Source organism: Barbus barbus, assembly GCF_936440315.1.
Source record: "Barbus barbus genome assembly, chromosome: 41".
In the NCBI taxonomy this organism is placed as follows: domain Eukaryota; kingdom Metazoa; phylum Chordata; class Actinopteri; order Cypriniformes; family Cyprinidae; genus Barbus; species Barbus barbus.
In genome coordinates, this window is record NC_136719.1 from 20,020,693 (window position 1) to 20,047,723 (window position 27,031).

A 27,031-nucleotide genomic window follows, 5' to 3' on the forward strand; every position below is an offset into this window, starting at 1 on the left:
TAACACACTTGCTTCACTAGGTAAAATAGACCTGTAGTGCTTTTGTTGCTGTTTTTGCATTCAATATTTGATAACTGCTTCACATCAAGAATTACTGTTCTCTAAGATATTGTCTTTCAGAAAGAGGACAGTACAAATGTATTAAAATGCAGTAATGTGTCACCTCCGCCCCTGCGCTCGCACTCAGACTACAGGAACGCTCTTTCTGTGAAATGCACCATTCATCTCCATCCATCTGCCAGGGCCTGTGCAGATGCCCTCCATGAGCTCTCACTGTACATGACAAGCCTTCACAAGATTAATAAAAAATAACGTAGAGAGTTGGGGGATAAAGGGAGAGAGAGGGGCGAACTGTGGGTAATTTTTTTTTGCTCTTAAACGCATTAATGCCATTCCCTGGCCTGTTGGCGGGGAGAGGTGATAAGTTGCATTTGCATTTGGCACTCTCTTTCCACAGTTCCATTAAAAAGCTCGTCTCATTAACACCGCTTCATGCTCGCCGCTGAGCTGCCCGCCTGCTCCTCTAGCTCAGTTGTTACTTATGCATGAGAGATGCTAAAATAATCGGAGTGCTTCTATACCTGGCTTATCTCTCTGTGATAAGGACTCTGATCCTTTTCCAACCTCTCGTATCTGACTTTGCATCCAATGAATGATGTTTTTTAAATCTGCTTTTTGAGTGTACCTGTGATGGTGTGACATCATTGCACAAAGCTTCTCACTAGTGTGTGAATGGAGGCTCTGGGGGCTCACTTCCTGTTGTTCACTATAATCAGATTGTGCAGTAATTCAGTTTTACAGTAGATTACCATAAGTAGATTTATACATTCTTCTCATGAGTATTTTGGTGTTACACTAGTATTTCTTTGGTATCTTTAAATGTTGGTTTCTTTTCTTTGAAGATAATTAAGTGCATATAATAAAATAGTGTAAATTCAGTTGTTAGACACTAGATGGCAGAATAACTCTTTAACACAATGTCAGTGTTTTAATGTCTGCCAAATCTCAAAACAATGCCCAAGAGGTCTTCAGTGCTAATTGGTATTGTAAAATGTTTCTGGTACATTATTACAGTATTTAAATTTGGAATAGTAGTCAATGTTTTTGTTACCACTATCTATCTTGAAGTGAGAAAACGGTGTGGTTTTAGCTCATGAGAGTAAATTGAAGCAAGACCGCAGCTGTCAGGTGTTGATTCATTTGCTTCTCTGCGAGTAGCTGTGCTAGATTTATAGGATCAGTTTTTGCCATTATTTTCTTTATTTCTGATCTGGTCTGCTGAATAAAATATTTACAATACAAGTTTTCTATTTGAACATTTTTAAAAATATAGTTCAATCCTGTGACGACAAACAAAGCATTACTCCAGTCTTTAGTGTCACATGATCTTTCAGAAATCATTTAAATATGCTGATTTGGTGCTTAAGAAACATTTCTTATTATCAATATTGAATACAGTTAAGCTGCTTATGTTATACTTGCATATTTTTGTGGAAACCTTGATACTCTACCATTGAAATTACTTTTATTCAACAAGGACACATTACATTGATTAAAAATGAGAGCAAAGGCATTTATAAAGTTAGAAAATATTTCTATTTCAAATAAATGCAGTTCATCCGATCATCAGAGTATCCTAAAAAAATTATCACGATTTCTGAATATATGAAGGGATGATAGGGAATGTTTATCAAATATCATCGATTAAATTAATTCAGGAAAGTTCATGAATTTCTGTTACATACAGTTCTTTATGTATTCATGTGTGTGCATTTATACGAGTTGTGATTTCCATTGTAAATGAAAGCTTTATCTCTTCATCATAGCTGTGAAACTCCTGCCTCGTAACACACCTCATCACAGACATCAACATTTCCCCCTCAGCCTCCAACAGAAGATAACAATAAGCACGCGCTGCACCTTGTGAACAATTCATTTCTTCATTTATTTATTTACCTACTTTCATCTCCCCTCACCGTGCAGTTTATCAGAGAAGCTCAGTGTGAGTAATCCGGTGCGGCAGGAGAGAGAGAAGAGAGTCGGTCTGGTAGCAAAGTCCTATCAGTAATTGTAATCTTAGGCCTGACATCTTCCTGCATGCAAAGCCATTAAGACTCTCGCGCTCTCTGAGCTCAAGCCAGGCCAGAGCTCAGGTAATTGCCAGTGGGGCCCGCGGCAGGCAGGTGGAGTGGATAGATTTTATCCGGTGCTCCCTGCACCGTTTCTTCCGTTCTAGCGACGCTGTTGGAGCAGGAGTCTGGGATAAAAGGGAATTAGGTGCAGGATTAGGTCTTGTTGTCTCTGTGTTTGTAAGTGTTTACTTATCACTCTGTTCGAAGGGCTGTTTTTGAGTGTGTCACAGGTTTTTCTGGTAAGCGTCTTTGTGTCAGTGGAGAATGATTTTCTTGTTTCCATGTCAACCTCAAAATGCCAGTGTTTATGACAAAAGTATGAACAATTTGTTATTTTGAACTTATTTTTTTCTTATTTTTAATTGACCACAAAGTTATTTGTTGAAACAAATGGAACAAAACAAGGCTCAATACAATCCTGTGTTTCCTAGGATCGACATGAATATTCAGCATTTTACTATCTGTTTTTGGACTTTGACAAGAAGAAGAGGCCAGAAGTTATCTGGCAATATACAAATAATTTTGGCTGCTTACAAACCTGTATGAGCACCGAGGCTCAACATATCTGAAACATGTTTTTTTTTTCTAGACGACTTGAAGAAATAGAACATTTGTATGAAAGAGAAAATTTGAATAGATTGGATTTGAAACTTAATTTCGTATATGACCACCAAAACATGTTTACACCACATATGTGACCCTAGACCACAAAGCCAGTCTTAAGTTGCCCGGGTATATTTGTAGCAATAGCCAAAAATACATTCTATAGGTCAAAACGATTGATTTTTAATTTATGCCAAAAATCACTAGGATATTAAGATCATGTTCCATGAAGATATTTTGCAAATTTCCTACTGTAAATATATCATATTACTTATTTATTCAGCTTTCAGATGATGCATAAATGAAATGGGAGTTTGTTTTTTGGAATTATTTTGACACTTTAATGAACAGTGAAATTAAAGACATTATCTTGCAAAAGTCATGTAAGTTTGTCTGCATTCAAACCCGTTTCCTGTATGAGCACCAAGGCTCAACAAGTCTGAAACGTGCTAGCCACTAGGCCACAACTCTTTTTTTTTTTTCTCCCCTAGGCTGCCTTTTAAGAGAAGTAGAAAATTAGTTTGAAGCAAAGTTTGTTTTTGGACTTTCTTTCACTTTTATTGACTTCAAGATTAGTAAGGAGACAGGTCAGGAAATTATTTGAGCAGAGAGGAAAAAGATTGTAACTGGATTTAAACCTTAATTTCCCATATGAGCACCAAAATTGCACCACGTGTTAACCACTAGCCCACATCTCAAGACTTTTTTTTTTTTTTTTACAGGTTCTTTTGAGAATTTTAAGAGAAAAGTTCAACTTTGTAGTTATTTTTATTGACCTCAAAATTTGAAATGGGGCAGGAAATTATTTTGGGAGAGAGAGGAGATAGAACTGGGACTAAACCTACGTGTTAACTTGCTAGGCAACAGTGTTTCTTGAGCATTTTAAGAACAAAAAAGTACATCTGTGATAGATGATGGAGAACAGTATCATTTATGGGCAGGTGACCCCTGAAGGCGGTCGGGATTATGAGTGCTAGCTGTATGCTTTACCCCCCATTCCATAAAGGAAGATGAGCATATTAAATTTTTATACCTCATGAGCACTTGACCATTCTGGGCTGATTCCTGTGTCTCTCCCTCTGGTGCTGAACGAATCCCGACCCTCTGTCAAATAGTTCTTCTAATCTCTTTTCCCTCATGTCATCAATATCACGTTTGAGACCCTGCTCGAAAATGACATCGGCTCTCTCTGACACGGTGGTCGGATCGGGCTCAGATAAGAGGCGAAACGCCGGCAGAGAAATTATTCATGGCAATGGCACGAGAGAAGCAAGTGGCCCTTCCTTCTCCTCCCCAGACGACCGCAGCAGCGTGCACTCTGGGAAGTCAGTTTGAATATTAAGTGCTAATTTATTGCGTAGCCGGGAGCTACGTGTTAAATAAACGCAGATGAGTAAATAGACGAGGAAAGCGGGAGGGAAGCTGTGCCCAGATATCAGATGGCAACGCAGCACATCCAACCTAGAGGGGATGACGGAGTATAAACACACACCGCAATACACAACAGATGCAGAGTGTGTGTGTGTTTGTGCAAGAGAAGAATCTGAGAACTGTTACTCATGGCGAGCTTCAGTCACACAGCCTTATAATTAAATTAAATTAAATGAACCTGAATCAGTTTTTCGTATGACACGGGTTAATCAATAGCTGTCTGGTAAGACCGTTATCTGGACGTTTCATACGGGGAGAGCATTTAATTGTGGATTATCGTTACCAGAGGTAGTTATAAATAGAAATGAGCTGCTTTGTTTTCTAATGTGGGGTCGGACTGAAACATTTTAACAACTAAATCTCATTTTCGTTCTGGAAACACATAATACTGAACTTTAAGTGTACTTGAGAACTGGCAGAGTTAGATGCTGTAATGCAGTGATTCTCAACATTTTTGACTGCACAGGCCCTGAATGTTCACAAGAATAATCAAAGACCTCATGAAAACGATTGAGAATAAGGATTGAAAATAGTTTTTTCTCAGAATTTCTACCCGAAGGTTTACATGACTGTAAAAATGTTTATTCATTGTAAAAATGCCAATGAAGGTAGAAGTTTTTATTAATTTGCATGACTTTTCCAGCTTTAGAAATCACACTTCTCAAATTAGACTACCTCATATATCAAGGTTTTTCAAGACTGTGTAAATCCTTGCTCTTTAAAGAAACAAACAAAAGATTTTTGGATACTTGAAATAAGAAACTTTAACGAAATTAAAACTACTACTGTTAACTATTATACTTATTTCAACTAGTTGCCAAGGCAGTATTTTTCTTTTTCATCTAGCGTAACTTGATGTACTAAAAAAAAAGAATAAAAAACAATGTAGACATTTAATAAACTAATAAAAATGACAAAAAATGTTTTATATTTATTGCCGGCTTTGCCTTTTATTGTGAAAAGATAAGATATTTAAGAATAAGATAAGATTAAGATATTTAGACAGGAAGTGAAGTGGGAGAGATGGGATTGGGAAAGGTCCACAAGCTGGGACTCAAACTCGAGACGCCCGAAGCACAGCGATGCTATATGTCAGCACACGACAGCGTCACGAGGCTTCTGGCACCAACTGAAAAGACAACAAAATTACTCAAATTTTAAAATTTAAAATTAAAACCGATTTAAACCCTTACAAAAAAAACTTAATTCAAAATAGTAATAAAAGCCATAATAGTATCTCAGTAATACTAAAGTAACACTCAAACAATTAAATATTTATTTATTTACTTTTGGTTTAAGTTGCTTTCAGACAACTGCTTTTAAAAAGCTTATATAGAAGTCATTGGGGTCTAAACAACTTTCACCGTTTGGACAAAAAAAACCCAGATATTTTTCGAAATATCAAACTTTGTGTTCCACAGATTAATTTTGTAAGCAATGTTATTATGCTTTACTCAAAGATGTTTTTTTTTTTTTAGTTATTTGAGCTGTAGAGCAACTCCGTTCGAACTACATGCCGGAACTGTGATAAGACATTATAGCTTACGTAATGTGTTCAGCAGCCTTCAGTTCATCATTCCTGCAGTCTCTTCACTTCTTCTTGTGTGTACGGCCTGTCACTTTGGATCTATCCTGGCCTGGATCCTGAGTTACAGCCTAACGCACACGCATGCACCATTGTTTACAGTAAACCAACTCCGAGCAGGGCTCATTTCTAGACCTATCAGTGTAATTCATGCTTGCCTGAGTATTATCAGCCTGCTCCAGATCCCAAACAGAGCGTTACATGAGTGCAGCACGCCCATCAGATTGGCTTTGTCACCACAGAGAATTTAAATGGGATAAATAAAGAAATGACAAGGCGTGTGTGTAGTCAGGAGCTGTGTGTGTGTGTGTGTGTGGCTCTCAACAGGCTCTGAGATTTCTTTGAGACAGAGTGATGAGTTTGCCGTCATCAGACCAGCAGGGAGCAAACTCTTGATTCTTCAGCTAAGAGTTGTCAGAGTCACTTTAAGTTTCTCTAGAGGCTATTTTAGGCTGTCTGCAGTCTGTTGGCTTCATGGTAACAACCTTTGTAGCTTTGCAAATGGCACTTTATAAATCGATAACTATAAATGATTTTATAAAAAAATTATGCCAATCTCAGGCACTAAAAATCTTACTGGATGAGCAGCATTCAAAAGTTGCTTATTTCAAGCTACCTGTGTATTTCATATTTCAAATTAGCCAATATTCACGCCTGGGACCACAAATCAATTGAAATCTATATTTATGTGCCAATTTATATTAATAGCCAACAGGTAGGCTGACAAACTATTTAAATTGACAGAAAAAGTGTTTATGATGAATGCATTGAATTATTTATTAATCATGGGTGTCTTTTATCAAATCACCGTTATCCTGTCTTAGGAAAACAGTAAATACGCATTTTAGACATCTGTGTAAAATGGTATGCAAACAGCAAGTCACCTTGAATTTAAATACATCAACCTCAGATTAGTTTGAATATAGATAGAATATAGATGATGATGTGATTGGCTCATAGATTAGCATATAGTATTTACCAATATGTTTATAGTTTTTGTAAATATATTGTCAGTTTTTATTTTAAATTCAGGGTTTTTTTTCATTTGATAAATTATATTTCTGTTTAGCTTTAATTTATATTTATTTCAGCTTTAGTTTTTTCAATTGTAGTACTTCAACTTTAACTTAAATTTTTTACTTCAGTCTAATTTTTATATTTGTTTTTATTTTAGCTTTATTTCAGTTAAGGAAACTTAAGTCTTAATTTTAGTTATCAACACTGATTTTCATGAATGCAACAAAGAAGTAAAACAGAAAATGAACGATTAATTAATTTTGAGCTGATTTCTGTTAACAACATGTGCAGAATGAACCTTATTTTTAGGTCTCCTCTGATGCTCAGCTCTTGGTTTTAACTCAGCCTTTCCTTTTGCTTATCGCTGTAGATCCATGCGAGCCCTGGCAGTGTTGAGCACTTGGCTGCAGCAAGCAGACCAGATTACCCTCTCCTCCATGTTCATTAAATACGTGTGAAACGCCCTGCTGCTGCTCCTATAATGAGGAGTGAATTCCATACCACATAATACATTTGTTAGCACCTAATTTACAGTTGCAATTAGGATCCCTTGGAGATTTGTGCTTGGCCTTTTACAGTCTCCTTTTCATGTTTGATATTTAACTGGTCAAGCTCAAGAAGTAGATGTAAGATGTAGACAGTTTGTTGAAGTTGTCAGAGAAGATGATGTCCTATTTTAACTAAATTTTCTACAAAAAAAACATTGCTTAAAGTCAACATCAAATCAAAACTGACCCCGTTTACTTTAATTAATGTCCTTGGGCATATTGTGCATGATTCATCAGTGCGTGTTGTTCTAAGTGTTTTCATTGCCTCAGTGTCTTTTCTTTTTTGGTGATGTAACCAGATGAAATTCATCACTTATAAAAGTAGTATTTGGGCAAAATTAATTCTCGGTTTTAGCCGGAAATGAGTTTTCGGTTTTGGGCCGAAACAGTTTTGAAGGGCTAAAATTATTAACTGAAGCGGTGATGTTTAAGTAGTTTTCAGCTGAATGAAAATGTTAATTTTGGTATTTCTGTAAAAAAAATTTAATTTAAAAAAACACATTTTGGTGCATAATTAGTTTTAGACCCCTAACCTTAGTTCTAAGCAATAATAATGCAAAATTTGCCTGCCAACATTTTGACTGGCCCCACCAAAAAAAGTTTATTTTTAGCAGTGTATTTTTAGTGTATTTTAGGGTCTCTTGTTGCATATTAGCATGCATATTACTAGAATATTAGCCATTTGTAATTAAGCACATATTAATGTCTTATTCTGCACGACCTTATTTTACGTCCCTAATCCTATCAAATACCTAAACTTAACAACTACCTTACTAACTATTAATAAGCAGCAAATTAGGAATTTATTGTGGGAAAATTCATAGTTAATAGTGAATGTGTTCCCTATTCTAAAGTGTTACCGTAATTTCTTTCATAGCCAAACACGTTGTTCTCCCGTCAAGTCTCAATATGGTGAAATAGTCCTGCACCATACGTTTTCCCTAAATTATCTCAAAGGTTTTTTTTTTTTTTTGCAAAATTTGTAATTTAAATGCCCCACAAATGTGGTTTCATGTCTTCTTTAAACCTAACAATTCAAATAAGGATGTAAATTGTTTCAAACATATCTTAATATGTTGAGGAACCAGTTCCAGCCTAATTTTTCCTGTAGCTAAGTGTTAAGTGATGTTTTCCTCCTTGCTTCTCTCTCATTCTCTCTTTCTCAAGCCTGCCTCCGAACTGGATGCCTGGGTAAGCATGGCCTATTCCACAGTCATTGTTACATTTCTCTCATTCACTCGTTCTTCCTTCCTATCTCTCCGCGTCTTGTTTCCTCCTCGTTTAAACATGGTGTTTTGGTTTTCATGCATTAAGCCCCGATTGTGAGCATGCAAACTGTGTCGGCCGCCGTGGTGGTTTCGGAGCTACCCAGCTAGAAAATTGCATATGATGCTGGTGCTGATGGAGGTGATTTACTGCTCGCTCGAGACAGGAGGCAGAGGGAAGGGGGTGATTATGTATGCCCGTAATTTGGGGTTGTGCTTTGTTGTGCACTGTTGTCTGGCTGCTACAGTACATGCGCCTCTCTCCCGGTCAGCGCCACGGGGCGTCTCTACTCCACAGCGTTCGTGCACGTGTGTCTATGTGAGAAAGCACGACTGTGTGATTGCCGTACCCTGCTGGGCTTAATGTATCTGTGCCTTGTACATAGTTGCAGAATGAGGGAAGCTAATTACAGGGGGAATTGCGTGCATGTGTGCGAGCATGTCGCTTTCTGCATTCCCTTGTCGAATATTGTTTGAATACTTGGTCTTTTTGCAGCTTAAAACTCTTTTGTATGTTTGGTTGTGCTTGCCTTGTATATCCTTCAATGTTGTGTAAAGTAATCGCCGCTATTGCTTTTCAATGACACAGATGTTTGCATGCTCACAGATAGTCCATATCTCAGACAGTCAATCCCCCCTGCTTTGTGCATGCAGAATTAGTGCCATATGAGCCGATCGCGTTCAGTTATTGCCCACCTGTTTGAGCGTCACATGCATGGACGAAATCCCCTACAAACTTGTGTACGTCGTTATCTTGCGTCCTCACTTTCTCTGTTTATTTTTGGAATCCCTCCGTGTTGTAAATCCTCCTCGATGCGTTATTCGAGGGCTGAAAATCTTACACCAGCTGTCCTTTTCCTAAAGTCTCTGGCAGAGTTGGCAGATCGGTTTTAAGAGCTTTTGGTCCATGCTGTTTGAACGAAGCTGCGATGTGCAACGTCCTGCGTCCGGCCTCTCTTGAGTATGGTCAACAGTTTTGGCCCAGTAGGGACATATGCTGCCGAAAGCATTTGCTAATTTGTTGCCCAAAAATCTGAAAACCTTGACGAATCTTTTGGAAATGCCAACAAATAGTGAAATTCCAAAAATGACAGTTGGACTTTCTATGTCCTAAGCTTATAAGCCTTATGGTATAAAAATGTTTTTGAATTTAATATCACCAACTAGATCACAGGGCTCGAGTCTGGGCAGTGTGTCATTTTCAGTTTTTTTTTTTTTTATCAGTGGTTTCAGGGCTTTAGGTTTTTTTTTTTTTTTTACACATTTGCTGGTTTAGGCAGGCCAGTAGTTCAAATTTATATATGCACAATATTTTCACTGGATTTCACTGGTTTCTTTGTATTTGTTTTATTTTTGCTAGATATATTAAAATGTAAACCCCTTTTTTTTTGTTCGCTAATTTTTTTTTTTTTTTTTTTTTTACATTTTCTTTACAAAAAATAAATTTGCAATAAGCATCTTAATTTTTGGAATTGGTCCGTGTTCAAGAACAATTGAATGACCACCCACAGACCAAAAATATTTTTTATTTGTAGCAGTTTTTTTTTTTTTGCTAGAAGTATAAAGCGCATTACTTTTCTAACAGTTTTTTTTTTTTAACTAAAGTTTTTATACTCCTTTTTTACAATTTTATTTATTTACTTTTACAAAAAAAAAAAAATGCAACTCCTAGAATTGTTTGGGGATGATGATCAATTTAATGACACAAAACTCTTCGTTTACTTCATTCCAGGGGAAACAGCTGGATAAGAAAGAAGCGGAGCTGAAGGCGCTGGAGGCTTTCTACAAGGAACAGATCACACAACTAGAGAAGAAGGTTGGTGTCTTCCTGTCAGTTTAACCCAATTTATCACTGATATTTTTCTAATTTCATTACTTTTTTTTTTAAACGTGATAAATGCTGTGTAAATGCTCAAATACCATAGTGTGGCATTTCTCGGAAAAGCTTTGAAATGTCTAGCTTTTAAGTTCTTTCTTCCCGTATAATTTACACAGCCGATCCCTGACATTTTCAAGAAATAAAAGTTATGACGCAGTACATCAAGGAAAGGTATGCATAAGCAGAAGGCAGCCTCGAGATCAGTGGGTCGTTAAGAACTTGTTTCCAGGCTGTTGTCAGTTTTTCCGCTTCACGCAAGGCTACAGTTGTTGAAGACGAGAGACCTCTGTTTGTACACAACTCTCGTTACGCCATAATATTTGAGGATGAAAGCACCGGTTATCCTCTACTGCTGCGCTTAGTCATTTTCAGAGAGATGATGATGCCCAAACAGGCCATTTTCCACTGCCTTACCTTCAGCCATCTATCCTTTGTAAATGACTGGACAGAGATCATAATGGTTCATACAGCACTGAAGTGGGAATCTGAAGTGCATTGGCTCCATTTGGATGGGCAGCAACGCCGACTGCCTTTATCTGCTGGGTTCACACCTTGATTGACCCCCATTGGTGTAAAAAAAAAAGAATAAAGTTACGTTAAATGGAAAGGGCTTGCTCGGCGCGGCGAGGGGCAATGGTGCAGAAAGTGCTTTAGCCAAAGCCTCAAAACCATTCAGCTATTGGCAAATGAAGTCAGAGTCGCTCTCCAAGATTTGTGATTTTCCTCAGTCCCCCTTCTCGTTCGTTTTCTCTCTTTTGACCTCCCTCCACCATTTTTCCTACGCTCGCTCTCTCTGAGGTCTTATCGACTGCATACAGCTGGCAAAAAAAGTTAGATTTGCTTCTTTCCCCTCTTTGCCAACATGCTGTAGGAAAGCGGCCCAGCGTGTAACAGTGGCCGTGTTTTATGGAAGTGGGTGTCCATAAAAAAGGTGGGTTTTTGGGTGGTTGAGTTCCCTTATTTCCCAGAATGCAAAGCAGAATTCGAACAACTACCTACAAAGAAACATAGTATAATAATGTAAAATGAATTTTGTTGACTTCAGTGGTGGAGTCACCTTATTTCCCAGAATGCAAAGCAATATTTGAAGTATATCTGATAAAGCAACATTGTAACCTAGTTGCTTAGTGACGTTAGACGAGTTGCTTAAATCCAATTTGACAGTCTATGGAGTCACTTTATTTCCCAGAATGCATGTTTGAAGAGCCGCTGCCAAAGAAATGTTTAACTTATTTGGTTGTTTACAGTAGTTAAATGCATTTTCCAGAATGCAAAACAATATATGGTGAAAATTAGATTATGAAACATTTTGGCGTAGTTGTGTTGTAATGCTAAATGAATATGGTTGACTACCGTATTTCAGATATTGCCTGTGCATTCTGGGAAATAAATTGACTTGACCACTGAAGGCAACCAAATTCATTTGAAGTTACTAAACAATTAGGTTAGTGTTCCTTTATCAGAAATTCTTCAAATACTGCTGTGCATTCTGGGAGGATTTTATAATAAAGCAATATTGCGTTGATTGACCTGCAAAGATTTGTTTCATTCACACACGCTCCTAAATACATTGTACAATTCTCAGGCTTCTATTTTTAATCACACACTTTAGAGCCTTGTTGAATCACCTTATTTCCCAGAATTCATAGCAATACTTGGAGGACTACTTCCAAAAAACATTATAACCTAGTTGCTTAGTAATGTTAAATGAATTTGTTTGTCGATAGTGGTTTAGTCAAAGTGCAAATCAAATTAATTTGACGTTACTAAAATAGGTCACAGTTCTTTTTTTAAGATTCTTTAAATACTGCTGTGCATTCTGGGACGAATCTCTGATGAAGAAACATTGTAACGTAACAATATTGTGTTGAGTCACCATATTTCCCAGAATGCACAGCAATATTTAAAGAATGACAGTCAAGGAGACATTTCATCCTGGTTGCGTAGTAACGCCAAATGAATTTGGTTGACTTCTGTGGTTGAGTCATCTTATTTCCCAGAATGCACAGTAATATTTGAAGCACCTCAGTCAAAAAAACATTATAATCTAGTTACAGAGTAATGTCAAACAAATTTGGTTGAATATAGTGTTTGGAACAAAACATTTCCTCCATTAATATTAATGTGAGGTGTCGTTTTTGTATTCTGTGACTAAAGAAAGTCGCATTAGATGCAATATTTATATTCTCTCTATCAAACGCTGTATTCAGAACAAGAGAATAACCCAGCCACCTTGACAGCTTTAGAGAGATAATTCCTCTCTATTTGACTCCCTCACTTTGTTCAGCTCCTCTTGCTTTGTTCATATAAGCTGTACTAAGAGGGTTGCTCACTCACTGGCTTGAAGAATTGCCTTTTTGTTTATTCACTTTGGGCCCAGTGATTCGGGGGAAGGAGATGGAGATGAATGTTTTTGGTACATGCTTCATTATGATGCGAAAACAAAGGATTGCAAAGGGAAATATTAACTCTGGGACAGCATCCATGGTGGCTTTGCTGGGCTGATAATTTAACGCTCGTGTCTCTCAAAAGAGGGGATTTGTTCCACGGTGTACAGTTGACGTTGTTCGCACGCAACAGATTTACACCCCACTGTCTTTCAGACTTAATTCTCATTTTAGTTTGAGCCGAAGACAGATTTATAATACACTTCCAAGCAGCGTTTTCCATTTGTCCGTTTATATTAAATCTATGTTACTAATATTTCACTATATGTTAACTGAGTCCTTGTATTCATTTTTAAATGAATACGGAGCTGTGAAGCAGTTAAGCCTGGAATACACTACACGATTTTTGCCCTGATTTCCCCCTGATTTTACAGTCTGAACAAGTTGACGCTAGTTGAGGAAAGTCAGAGCCAGCCTGCAGATTACAGCTGACAGATTCCACAGAAAATCGCGTAGTGTATAATGGTCACAGACTCCGATATTTTTTTTTTTTTTTTTTAGCTTCAGACTTTGATTCTATCCAGTCAGAGGATATCAAACATGTTTGATATTTTTAGCCGATTTTAGAACGCATGTGTTTTCATTTGTCATGCGTCTCCTACACTAAAAAAGAAAAAAGTTGAGCCAACTTATTTTTGTAGGAGATTCTCAACTTTTTGTTGTATAAACTTAAAACAAGTTGAGAGAACTCAAAAAATCTGCTGAAGCTGGTTGCCTTAATTTTAAGTTGGCTCAACTTTTTTTTTTTTTTTTTTTTTTACAGTGTAGCAACAGGGCGCACGTTTCTGCTTGAGTTCGTTGTGATTGGAACAACTTTAAAGTCTGGAAGTGTATGATCTTCAGTCATGTAGTGCATGATGCCCAGTTTTCCTTTCACTATTTACAAAGTCGGTAAGTGTATGATACCTAATATTTAAAAAATCTGTTCAGATTTTTTAAATTGTGTAGTGTATGCCAGCCTTTAGAGCACATGATCAGGTTATGCATTCTGGGAAGTTAAGGGAAGTATAGTTCTATCCATCTGTCATTTTCTCTCTATCCACCTTATTTTTCCCATGGAAGCATGCATGGCCATTTGAACTTGAATGTGTCAAGACTTCCAGTCTAATCCACCTCCATTCATTTTTAGCTGTACAAAACCGATTGCTGTGCTGTTTGCAAATTGATATTTCTTATGTTATTTTAATGTATTGCTGTAATTATGAACAGGCTGCACCAAATGGTTTACTGCTATTTGTTATTCTTCTAGTTATTTTCCTATAGTGGCTAATGAATAATTTTGAAAAGACAGAATAATTATGAATAACACAGAAAAGAGCTTTTTTCCACACTGCAAAATAAGGGGGATTGTCCGTCCATCCTTCTATTCGTTGTTATCCATTACTGTGTCTATCGTTCTGTCTACCGTTCTGTCATTCTGTCTATCATACACACTCTAAAAAATATTAGGTTTAAAAACAACCCAACTTGAGTTATTTGGCATAGGACAGAACACATGGGTTATTTTGACCCAGCTAATTGGGTTAAACATTTTTACCCACCATGCTGGGTTGTTTAATTTAATTAATCTAATTTTTTTTTTAAATATTATATTGCTGGCTTAAAATGGGCTGGAAATAAAAAATCTCACACAGAATTACTATAGGCAACAGCAATAATCAAAAGATGAACATTTATTATTAAGCAAGAACACCCATGGACAACATACAAGACAAATTGAATTTATTTGGGTCAATACAGCATTATTTGCAATATTACATGCATTTAAACTCATTTAACAAGCATTTTAGAAATAAAGGCACATTTAAAAGTAGCATTTTAATTTAAGTGTAATCAACCGTTCTCAGTAATAGCTTTTTACCGAAATAGTGCTAATTCTTGTGCCGGTGTGTTGCTAAAATCTGAACCGGTGAAGGGCTGCTGTTCGCGGCTGAACTGCAAACTTGAGACCGCATCCTTGCGTATCACTCGTAGCTGAGAGATGGTGTGACTGACTCCAAAACCTGCCCAAAAACAAACAATACTGAGATTAGAGAACATATTTTAACAAATTAAATTACACTCCGTATTATAACGAATAAAGTCCATTTATGTTATGCAAGGCAAAGGTGTTTCCAGCGCGAAACGACCGCTGCTGACGCAGCTGACTGACATCTTGTCACATTAAAGATTTTATAAATGAAATAAGATGTAAACAAACATTTATTTCCCGGAAAGAGTGCACCAAATCGGTGGCGTCGACGCTGAGAATCGCTCTGTCCTGTGGACTTAAAAAGCCCATGCTCTAGTTTCACCAGAGACGGGGTCAACCCAGCAGTTAGGTGGAAAAAACAACCCAGCGTTAAAATGACCCAGCATCTGGGGACAAATATGAAAAATAACCCAATAAAATGAACCAACAGGCTGAACCCAGCATTTGGGTAAAAAAAAAAATAACCCAGCATTTTTTTAGAGTGTACTGTCTGTCTACTATTAATGCCTGCCTATCATTCTATCTGCGTTCTGTCTGTCTATGGTTTTATCTGTCGTTCTTTCTGTCTGTTCTGTCTATCATTCTGTCTATGGCTTTGTCTGTCTGCCGTTCTATCTATCATTCTGACTGTTTGTCTGTTCTGTCTGTCTATCGTTCTGACTTGTTCTAGCTATCGGTCTGTCTGTCTGTCTTTCTGATTATTGCTCTGTCTATCTTTCTGTCTGTCTTTTGTTCTCTCTGTGTGGTTTTGTTTTTCTATCGTTCAGTCTATCATGCTGTGTCTGTTCTGACTAATTCTATCTATCATTCTGTCTGTTTGATCTGTTGGTCTGTCTGTGGTTCTGTCTATTATTTTGTCTATCGTTCTCGTTGTCTGTCTCTCTAGCATTTTATGTGTTCCGTCTGTCTGCTTTTCTGTCATTCATTTATTTATACATATAGTCTGTATATCAGTCATTTTGTCTGGCTGTCTGCTGTTCTTTCTATCGGTCTGTCTATCTATTGCTCTGTCTGCTATTCCATTTATCTGTCTACCTATAGTTCTGTTTGTGTGTCTATATTGTCTTAAGTTGTTTTTCTCATGTAAAAATTAGTTATAGGAAACTCTTTGCATCTCAATTATTTTTAATTCTGCTTCCTTTCATTCAAATTCCAATTACAGTCCTGCTGTTTGTTTGCTGCCTCAATTCAAAATCAGGATGAATGGCGCACAGCCCTGACTTACAGTCTAACATTTGCTCTCAGACGGGCGGTATGGAAGTGGTTAACTAAATTTATGCCACAAGTATTCCGTCAGGGCATGAGGGAGTGGTCTGCATTGTGTCAATCTCCGTCGCAGACACAGGCTGTGAGGATTAATGGCGACCCAGTGCTAATTACCGTGCGATCATCATAAATAAACATTCTACATTGGGAGCCCCCCTCCCACCTGTACACACATACATACAGACTTCTATCTCACACACATTGAGGTTACAGACGAGCTATCTTCTGTCTAATAGCAAATAGGATCAACCCAGTGTGTCAGATGCCCCAGTATTTATATTTACCTCATTACAAGGAAGCGTCGTTTGCCAAAGGGATCAGAAGCTGGCAATAAAAGGCACACAGAGTGTTTGCAGTCAGGCTTTACTTGCCGTGTGACACAGTCAGACCACGGGAGTGGGATAATGCAGGCAGTTGGCATGTCTGCTTAGACTGCTGTTACCCCAGCAGGGGGGTTGGGATGCGTTCGGAAGGGGGGTATCTTCATGACAGACCTCTGAGAGGTGTGGCGTATCCATACGGCTTCTCCCATTTCCCGTCGATGGCAGGTGCGGCTGAAGAAGTCTATCTCAGCAGCGCAGACGAGCCATCGCAGGAACGTTATCCACAAGTGGTGAAAGCTTTTATCGTAGCAAACGTTGCATTTTTTTTCCCCTTCTTTTTGAAGGTAGCACACATAATCGCCTAGCATCCATAAATTCTTCCAAAGACGTTAGTGAGTTAGCGCCAATGAGAGTAAAAGCTGTAAACAGCAGCATTCTGCCACCGTTTTGAATTTGCGCTGGCGCTCCCTAATCCCGCTAAAGCTTCTCCACTCACGTCTGCGTCCCGCTCTTAGCTGCTTTGCACTCTCTTGACAAGATTTTTTTTATTGCCCTGCCGTTTTAGCCCCCACCCCCCGCTTCGCTCTTTCTCCCTTGTCACTAGTTGCAAAGCACTTTGAAGCACTTGAGCGTGGGTACGAGATAATAATCCTCCTGAAAACCTGGCAGCCGGGCTGACGTGCTATCAACGGGAGCCCTCGTTCTAGAAATTCCCTAAACGGATGCGGCAGGCTTCACCTGGACAGAGTGGAGAGTGGCAGATATCTTGCCCTCTCTGGCCTTGGGCACTAGCTCTGGCAAATGTGAAATTAATTTACTTCAAAGTATTTAAAATTTCATTTATTTTTCTAAAGCAGAATTCTTTTTTTTTTTTTCTCGATTTTTCATGCTGTGTTGGGTGTACATTGATGTCAGGGGCTGTAAGGGTGTAATAGCTCGTTGACTCTGTAATGGCGAGAAGCAGGGAGGTGGAGCAGCATTACAATCAAGACGAGGACTTTTTTGCATGCGTTTTTGCTGTGTTGCATCTTGTTATGGTAATGCACAAAGTAAGCGCTGATGCGTTGAAGAAACATCTGATTATGTTGCGTCTGCTTATTCAGCCTTATCAGATTTTCATATTTATGTTTCTTGCTTGATTTGGTTATTTAATTGCCCACAGGAAGTCTGGACATGGCTTTTAAGTTGTAAAAAAGGCCTTTCTGACAAAATCATTTTTTTGTTGTTCTAAGAGAAGACATACAGTACATTTGCATAGTCTCCTACACATTTGCAGGTGTAGGAGGTTAAATAGATTCTGGCAGCGTTTTTATTGTTTGAAGTATTAAATTGTTTGTTACCCACAATCTTTACCAATCAGTTGCACACATTCTTAAAAACAGGGTTGCATTGCTGTTCATTAGGACTGTACTTAAATTAGGACAAAGTTTATACTAGGTGCTTAGTAAAAGTTTTGTAATTATAGCATTTTAAACTTTTGAGGTTTTCAAAATTGTCACCAAGGCTGCATTTATTTGTTTAAAAATACAGTAAAGCAGTTAATTTTAGAAATATTAATGCAATTTAAAAGTTTTATATATATATATATATATATATATATATATATATATATATATATATATATATATATATATATATATATATATATATATATATATATGTGTATATGTATATGTATGTATGTATGTATGTATATATTATATACATACACACACACACACACATACACTCTCCTCCATAAGTATTGGAACAGTAAAGACAAAATTGCTCTGTTGGCTGTGGAGTCAAGACATTTGCAAATATGTTTAAAAGATGAATATAAGACAAAACTACAGAATGTCACATTTTATTATTAGCCGTTTCAACACATACATGTTTTACCAAATAAAAAGAACAGCACTTTTAGAGTTCATCCCACTCATTGATGTGAGCATAAGTATTGGGACAGTTGAACATAAGGCATATATAAAAGATTAAAAGCTATTTAGTTGCAGATCTCTTGCACACAATCACAGCAGTGAGTCTGTGACCCATAGACATCACCAGACTCTTGGTCTCATCCTTTGAAATGCTTTTCCCAGCTTTTAATGCAGCCAATTCCAATTGTTGCTTGTTTTGGGGAGTTTCTGCCTTTCCTCTTCAGCTGGTGAAATTCATGTTCATTCGGATTTAAATCTGGAGATTGACTTGGGCAATCTAAGACTTTCCATTTCTTTGCCCTTATAAATTCCTTGACTGAACTGGCAGGGTGTTTTTGGGTCATTGTCCTGATGCAATATGAAGCACTTCCCAATGAATCTGGTGGCATTTTCTTGAATATTGGTAGGCAAGATGATTTTGTGAACCACACATGAACCTTCCAAATTCATTCTGCTACTGTCATCATACATTAAGTCATCAGTAAAGTTGAGAGGGCCTGTTCCAGAGGCAGCTATGCATGCCCATGCCATGACACCACCTCCACCATGCTTTACAGATGAGGCTGTATGCTTGGGATCATTGCAGTTCCCTTTTTTTTTTCTCCACATTTTTGCTTTTCCCATCACTTAGATAAAGGGTCATCTTTGGCTCATCGCTAGAGGTCTGCACGGGCTTTAAACTGAAGCCTGAACCCGGCCCGTACCCGCGATCATTTAACCCGACCCAACCCGACCCGACAAATACATTTACATGTTAAGCCCGAACCCGACCCGAAACCGAGGTCCACTCTATTTCTCACAGCAAATAAATACCATTTTTGCAATATGTTGTATTTTCTCACGGCAAATAAATAATGTCGTCTCTCAGTTGTTGAATTTCGCGCAGACGTTGCCACAACGTAAACGTTTGCTCAGTCCGATCTCATGAAAGTGCGAATACCACGAATTGTATCTGTAGTGCTTATGATACGCAGTTTTCGTGTGCATATGATACGCACTTTATGGGGTGTAATAGGCACGCACTCCGCACCCCTAATCCTAACCAAGGGGTTTACAGTAAGCATATGCATGCAAAAAACATTTTTGGTGTATAAATGGCACTAGAAATTAATTTGTGGTATAGATACGCACTTTCATGAGATCGTGTTTCATAATCTGCTACTGGGCCGGCCCTCTGTCAAATTTTAAAACCCAGTGTGGCCCTTGAGCCAAAAAGTTTGCCCACCCCTGGGCTACACAGACCACAGACACACAGGTAGAGCCTGTGTGTCTGTGGTCTGTGTAGCAGATGCACATTGCACATCTGCGCACGCAACTTTCTCTCTCGCGCGTGCCGGTCACCACACCACAACACAGCAAGCAGGCAAAGCACACGGCACGCAAACTATATATAGCCTATTTAGTTTTTCTTAGTTACAAACCCGAACCCGACCCGAACCCGACGCTGTTCAATAAACATTAACCCATGGTAGCAGACTTCTACTCATCGCTCCATAAACACAGTTCCAAAACTTTTCTGGCTCACCTTTGTGCTTTTTTGCAAACTCTAATCTTGCCTTTCTATTTTTGGTGCTGGTCAGAGGTTTTCATCTTGCTGTGTAGCATCTGTAATTCTGTGTCAAAGTCTCCTGAGGACAGTAAATTGTCAGAGCATCACCCCAGCTTTCTGGAAGTTGTTGGGGATTTTACAGACACATCTTTTAGGGTTCATTTTCACAGCTTTTATGATTTGTCTGTCATCAACTACTGTTGTTTTCTCAGCCGATCAGGTCGTTGTTGGTTGCTGGTGTCACTGGTGGTTTCCAAACTCTTGATTTCTCCATGCCCTTTGTTTTTCCTATAGCTCTAATTGACTTCCTCTTTTCTTTTAGCATCCAAATTGCTTGCTTTTCTCTCCAAGTCAGCTCCCTCATCTTCATCCTCGTTTGTGTGTGTCATCATCGAATGCAAGATTCAGAATACAGAAGTAATGGATATAACTGATACGACACATTCCCTGCTTTTAATATCTGAAGAATTAATGCAACAGGACACAGCTGATCACTTAGAAACCCTGTGAGGCAACTGTTCCAATACTTGTGCTCCCATCAGATAGAGGGATGAAACTCTAAAAGTGCTGATCTTCTTAGCTGGTAAATCATCTGTGTGTTGAGTCACCCAATAATAAAATGTGACATTCTGTAGTTGTCACATTCATCTTTTAATTATATTTGTAAATGTCTTGACTCCACAGCCAACAGAGCAATTTTGGCTTTACTGTTCCAACACACACACACACACACACACACACATACATACACTCACCGGCCACTTTATTAGGTACACCTGTTCAATTGCTTGGTAACACAAATTGCTAATCAGCCAATCACATGGCAGCAACTCAATGCATTTAGGCATCTAGATGTGGTGAAGACGACTTGCTGAAGTTAAAACCGAGCATCAGAATGGGGAAGAAAAGGGATTTCAGTGAACGTGGAATGGTTGTTGGTGCCAGACGGGCTGGTCGGAGTATTTCAAACACTGCTGATCTACTGGGATTTTCACGCACAACCATCTCTAGGGTTTACAGAGAATAGTCTGAAAAAGAGAAAATATCCAGTGAGCGGCAGTTGTGTGGACGAAAATGCCTTGTTGATGTCAGAGGAGAATGGGCAGACTTGTTAGAGAAGATAGAAAGGCAACAGTAACTCATAACCACTCGTTACAACCAAGGTATGCAGAATACCATCTCTGAACGCACAACACGTCAAACCCTGACGCAGATGGGCTACAACAGCAGAAGACCAAACCGGGTGCCGCTGCTGTCAGCTAAGAACAGGAAACGGAGGCTACAATTCACACAGGCTCACCAAAATTGGACTATAGAAGATTGGAAAAATGTTGCCTGGTCTGTTGAGTCTCGATTTCTGCTGCGACATTCAGATGGTAGGGTCAGAATTTGGCGTAAAGAACATGATAGCATGGACCATCCTGCCTTGTCTCAACGGTTCAGTCTGGTGGTGGTGGTGGTGTAATGGTGTGGAGGATATTTTCTTGTCACACTTTGGGCTCCTTAGTACCAATTGAGCATCGTTTAAATGCCACAGCCTACCGGAGTATTGTTTCTGACCATGTCCATCCCATTATGACTACAGTGTACCCATCTTCTGATGGCTACTTTCAGCAGGATATTGCACCATGTCACTAAGCTCAAATCATCTCAGACTGGTTTCTTGAACATGACAATGAGTACACTTTACTCAAATGGCCTCCACAGTCACCAGATCTCAATCCAATAGAGCACTTTTGGGATGTGGTGGAACGGGAGATTCACATCATGGATGTGCAGCCGACAAATAAGGATCTTTTTGATAGTAGAGTAACACAGGTTAAAGTCTAGCATAATTAGATGGTTAATGTTTTGGGTCCATTGATTCCCCAGTGCTGATCCCTGTCTGTCACAGGAAGTGCTCGTCCTTGGGAGGAAGTCTTGCAGCAAATGCACCCTGCAGTGAAGCATAGCTGCCCGATACAGATTAAAATGCTGATTGGATTAGAAATGCAGCGACTGTGACTGAAAGGCGAGGGTGTCACTGACGGGCAGTGCCAAGCAAAGAGGAGAATGACAAAGCAGGTGCCAGCTGCGTGATTATAACGAACAAATCCCTTCCTGCTGCGAAGCTACAGGAAGGGCCGCTGGGCTGTAATGCATGTGAGGATGCAAGAGGGGTTTTTCATTTCTGTAACCCTTATCTTTCCTCTATGATCTCATTTAGAGTCACTTGTTCATGTCTAGCATAAATCCATCTGGTGTCAACTGCTGAATAGTGGCTGTGATGATGGTCAGATATCATTATCTTGCAATGAAGTCTTGGAAAATGTCATAAAGGCTTTGAAAGTATTCAAAGGCCCCATGCAAATCTCAACAGTTGCTTCAGATTTGTCTAAGTATTTTTCATTTACAAAATTAGGGTCCTAAGCTCACTGGCCCTGACAGGAGAGCGCTTGTTGTAGAGGATTAGTTTTGTTTTACAGCATTAAGTCTTTCCCGCTGGCATGAAAATGACCCTGAATTGAAGATCTGTCAAGGATTGCTCCATGAAAGGATAAAGGGATTCAGGAAATGTATTTGGGTTAGTGTGTCTGTAATCTTGCTAGACTGCGTCACACTCCGAACAGTTTTCACTCTTTATTTTGCATATGATAATGGATCCGCCCACATGCTATTTAACACTTTCTACAGAGTCAAGATGCACATAGAATGAGATTCAGTCCTTTGACGTTGCTGGTGATGGAGAAATTTTATGAATACATCACCGCACGACCGGCCACATTTACACATCAACAATGCTTATTCGATGTCCAAAAAAGTAGGCCCACCCATAGTGAATTGGTGGCTTGATGAATGCAGTTCTCTTTCTGGTGTTATTGTATTTCCTGTTGAAATGGGAAGTCAGGGTGGGACAGATTTATTCTTGAAAATTAAAGAGAAAGTTCGCCCAAAAATGAACATTTGCTGTAAGCTCGCCCTCAGGCCATCCAAGATTTAGGTGACTTTTTATTCTTGAGTAGAACAGTAAAGAAGATTTTTAGCTGAAACCGTGGTTCTTGATGATTCATATAATGCAAGTCAGTGGCTGCATGCTTTTAAGAAAAAATGAATACCTGTTGCTCCTGACGATATATTGAGGTCTTGTGTAAGTTATATCACAGCCATGAAGCCAGATCAAGCTTTTAGCCAGTTGCAGGTAAGTAGCTTTCTCATTCTAGAAAAATTTGATTTGAACACAAATTTCTAATGCGCAGGAAGAGTTATCAGTAATTTTGTTCCTGTAAAAGAAAGACTGTAAATTTAATTTCCGTAAGCCTCATATGTGAAAGTACTGTTTGCATAGAGTTAAATGGTTCTTTTTGCTGCTGTGCTGCTGTTACCTCAATACAAAGAATCAGAGAGAGCATGCGAAATGATAAGTAAATGATGAAATAATGACTACATTGGAGAAAAAAACTGACTAAAACATGTTTAGTTTCTTGCAGGTATTGGAAATGGTTTTGTTTACCCATTGCATCACAATCTAAAACAGCTGTCCCTCACATTTGCTCTATAATACTGGTGCTTAACCCCTCATTGAAAACCTTTAACTTTTTAATAGTAGTTATCATCTTGATCATTCTTAAACTGCCAAACATTCTTCTACTGTAGGAGAATTAGAAAGTCGAAAACAATTAACTGAATTTAAATAATTCATGATACAGACAATGAAAAGTCTCTTGGTTGTTTGAATAAAAACTTGCTCAGCTTTGTTTTTCATTATTTGGCTCTTTTTTTGTTTCATTTTTTTGTCTTGAAGAGGGGAAATCAGAAATGTATACAAGAGTGTTCAGTGTCTTGATGTGACACACTTAACCGAATGAATTTTTTAGTTGTTATAGAGCACTGATATCTTGGTAAGTGCAAATATCAAACATGAAAAGACAGGATAAATTGATGCAACTTCAAAAGTGTCATAATTGTCTTCTCATGATGCATTTTTCTTCTCTATGGCATTTTAAAAATACTTACACTACTTTTTTAAATTTATTATTATTTATTTTTTACAAAAATCACTTTGAAATCTGTGTATTCCTGAAAGAAGTTGATGCTTTAATACACCAAAGTGTACAACATGAGGTTGCCAATAATTGTAAATAATGGTCTATTCTATTCTTTTCCTATTCTATTCTAGAGCTCTGTGGTCATCAGTTCTCTACTTGCATTCTAGCGGTCTGTTTATTGAGCGATTCATTTGAAAGTTTATTGTTTGTGTTTCAGAATGAAGAACACTTCAAAATGTCTGCTGAACAGTTCCACACCTCTGCAACCAGGAGTGAAGCCAATATAAAGTAAGAGATTACAGAATTGTCACTTATTTTAAATCTTAAAAATGTTTGAATTATGATTTAGCGCTAGCAACATCTACTTGTGTTCAAGGCAGGATGTAGCATTGAAGAACAAGCTAATTCTCTTAAAAGTGTTTTTTTTTGTTTTGTTTAATGATTAGCTAGAAAAATTTGTCATCTGAATTTGAAGACTTGGAAGAGATTTCTTTAGTAAAACATGAACTGAGTTTCAGGTTCCAAGTTCAAAAAATTGATGCAAACATTTACTAAACAAACACGCCTGAAACTAAAAGTGGTTATTTTGTTCCGGTTGATAACAGCCTCCTAATAACCTTGACTTTCTTGAATATAGATTAGACTTTTTAGTGTCTTGAAGATGTTTCATTAAATTAATGATCATGTTGGCAGCAAGGTAAGCCTTTCTGCGGTCTTCTAGTTTACTCCCTGAAATAGTCTATAATTGATGATAGGGTCAAAAGCGAGGCACTGTCGTAGCCTTGCTCCATTGCTTTCAAAGGAAGATGGCCTGGTTTCTATGGAGATAGGTAATTTCTGTCCCTTCTCTGCAAATGGTAGAATGAAGGTAAGTGCATGTGAAAGGAACAGAACATGTCAGGATGGATGGCCAGATTCTCATTAACGTAAATGCTACATCCGAGAAGCCATCCCCACAAACATTGATTATTATTCTTTGCTATCAACTTCATGTTGTGGTCACTATCTGTCTTTCTCCCACCTCTCTGAAACTCATAGAATTGGTGAGGATGAATTGCATTTGAGATTCATTAAAGCCAATTTCTTTTCTCCTATGCAGAAGACACAGGCGTTTTGTTCTCTCTGGGTTCGAATGAATCTCCAGCTGCTGTAATTAATGCAGATTGTTTGTAGCTCACCATGACCCCATTGCCGCCCAGAGCTGCTCGCCATTCACTGAGGCTGAGGATCTTTCACAATTTTTTTTTTAATCGAGTCTCTCTCTCCTTCTCCCTTTTTCTTCCGTCTCCACCACAGTACTCTCTCTACCTCTTTCTGGCCACTCTTTCTATCTGCAGCTTAACAGTGTCTGTCTCGCGCGCACTCACTCACTCACTCACTCACTCACTCACTCACTCACTCACTCACTCACTCACTCACTCACACTCTCACTCTCACTCTCACTCTCACTCTCACTCTCACTCTCACTCTCACACGACACGTTACTCTACACTGCGCAAAACTCCTCATTTGAACAGTCAATAGCAAATACTTCAACTAATAACACGCTTAGTCACTGATTCAGAAGCGCCAGATTGTCATAGCAAAGTTGGGAATTTTTTAGAACTAGTCTTTGTGCACAGCCAGCCTTGTACTCTCCAAGGTTCACAAAACTGTCGTCCATAAAATGTGTTGCACAAAACATTTGGGTTGTGCTGTTCTGTTGTAAAGAAATCTTAACCAATGATTCCTAATTGCATCTACTTTCGGAAGGCCAAATAAAGTGCTTTTGCTTTCGCACAGAAACACAGTGTATCCCTGACATGGCTGCATCAACACTATGCGGTTAATGAAACCATGCCTTCTTTCTTTGCTTGCGCATTTGGGCGGCATTACGCACATATTTCCACATTGTGACATAGACATGTGGGGGCATGTTTGAATGAGCCATTTTAGCCTGGTCTGGATCAGCATTCTCTTTTAGATTAGAATAAATCCTTTTGTGGGAGACTTTGAGCTTTGTAACTCTGCAGATCTTATACATGCACAAACAGCAACATAACACTCTAAAGAAAAGGAAAACAAGAAAATCGCATCATATGACTCCTTTATAAAAAAAAAAAAAACAACAAAAAATACATGGCAATGGAGCAGGTAAAATTTGTTCAATGAATCCTCTAAAATGCCTAAAGGACAAAAAAGGGAAAAATACATCCATAAAGCAGACGGCTGAAATGTGAACAGTAGGGCTGGGTGTTATGATGTTATCGTATATCGTCAATATGTCGACGATACGCAAGTATCACGATGTCGATGTCAACAGTCAGGTAGCAGACGATAAATGATTACAAATGATATTGCAACTACATTTCATCTTTTTCTCTACAACAACCAGACAAATGAATGGCTTGACACAACTTGTACTGGGGTAGAGCCTAAATGGGGCTTTTTAAAAAAATTAGATATAAATTCTATGCTTTGCATCATCTGGACATGGTAAGGTATGATATGACAGCTGTCATAGCCTACCCTGGTCCCCCAGTAAGTTTGTTTGTTTCATTAACTAATTACTTTTAAATTAAATATTTTAAACACTAATACAAAAAGGAAAGAATAATGTATGGCTTGGGTATACAATAGGTCTGTAACATTCACGCAAGTACTGTCATTCTGACCATCTCTGTTTCGGAGAACAACAGAGATATTAAAATACATACACTTTTGAGTCTTCTAATGTCGTCTTTTGTTTTATTAAAATCAATTGTAATTGATATCTCAAAAGGATATGCACTTCTGCTGCGCACTCGCACACAGAACCGCAACGCAAGATTTTCATAAATGCAATAACTTTCCATTTCGGAATGCCTGGGATATACACCACGAGATGCATAGGAATATTTTACAACTGATTTGCATAAATGGGCAAGTGTGAGCAGGACATATTTTGTGTGTTTGGGAAAAGGAAGGTAATAAGCCTTGTTTAGAACAACATCAAGGTGAGTAGTTACTCTAGTTCACACAGTTCCAATAAATTGCGATGGGTTAAATAAACTGCGTAAACTAAATAAGCAGACAAATGCGACTAGAGTCA

The 27,031-nt window shown here is 38.3% G+C and overlaps 1 protein-coding gene across 1 annotated transcript in view; it reads left to right on the forward strand.

The window, feature by feature from the left end:
• The window catches only part of LOC306860472 (MICOS complex subunit mic25a-like), an 80,514-nt gene that overhangs the window by 13,610 nt on the left and 39,873 nt on the right, over positions 1–27,031 (forward strand). The window contains exons 6-7 of the mRNA XM_079402206.1: positions 10,314–10,397; positions 24,179–24,249. Coding sequence (XP_079258332.1) covers positions 10,314–10,397; positions 24,179–24,249 — 155 coding nt within the window. The remainder of the gene's footprint in view (positions 1–10,313; positions 10,398–24,178; positions 24,250–27,031) is intronic.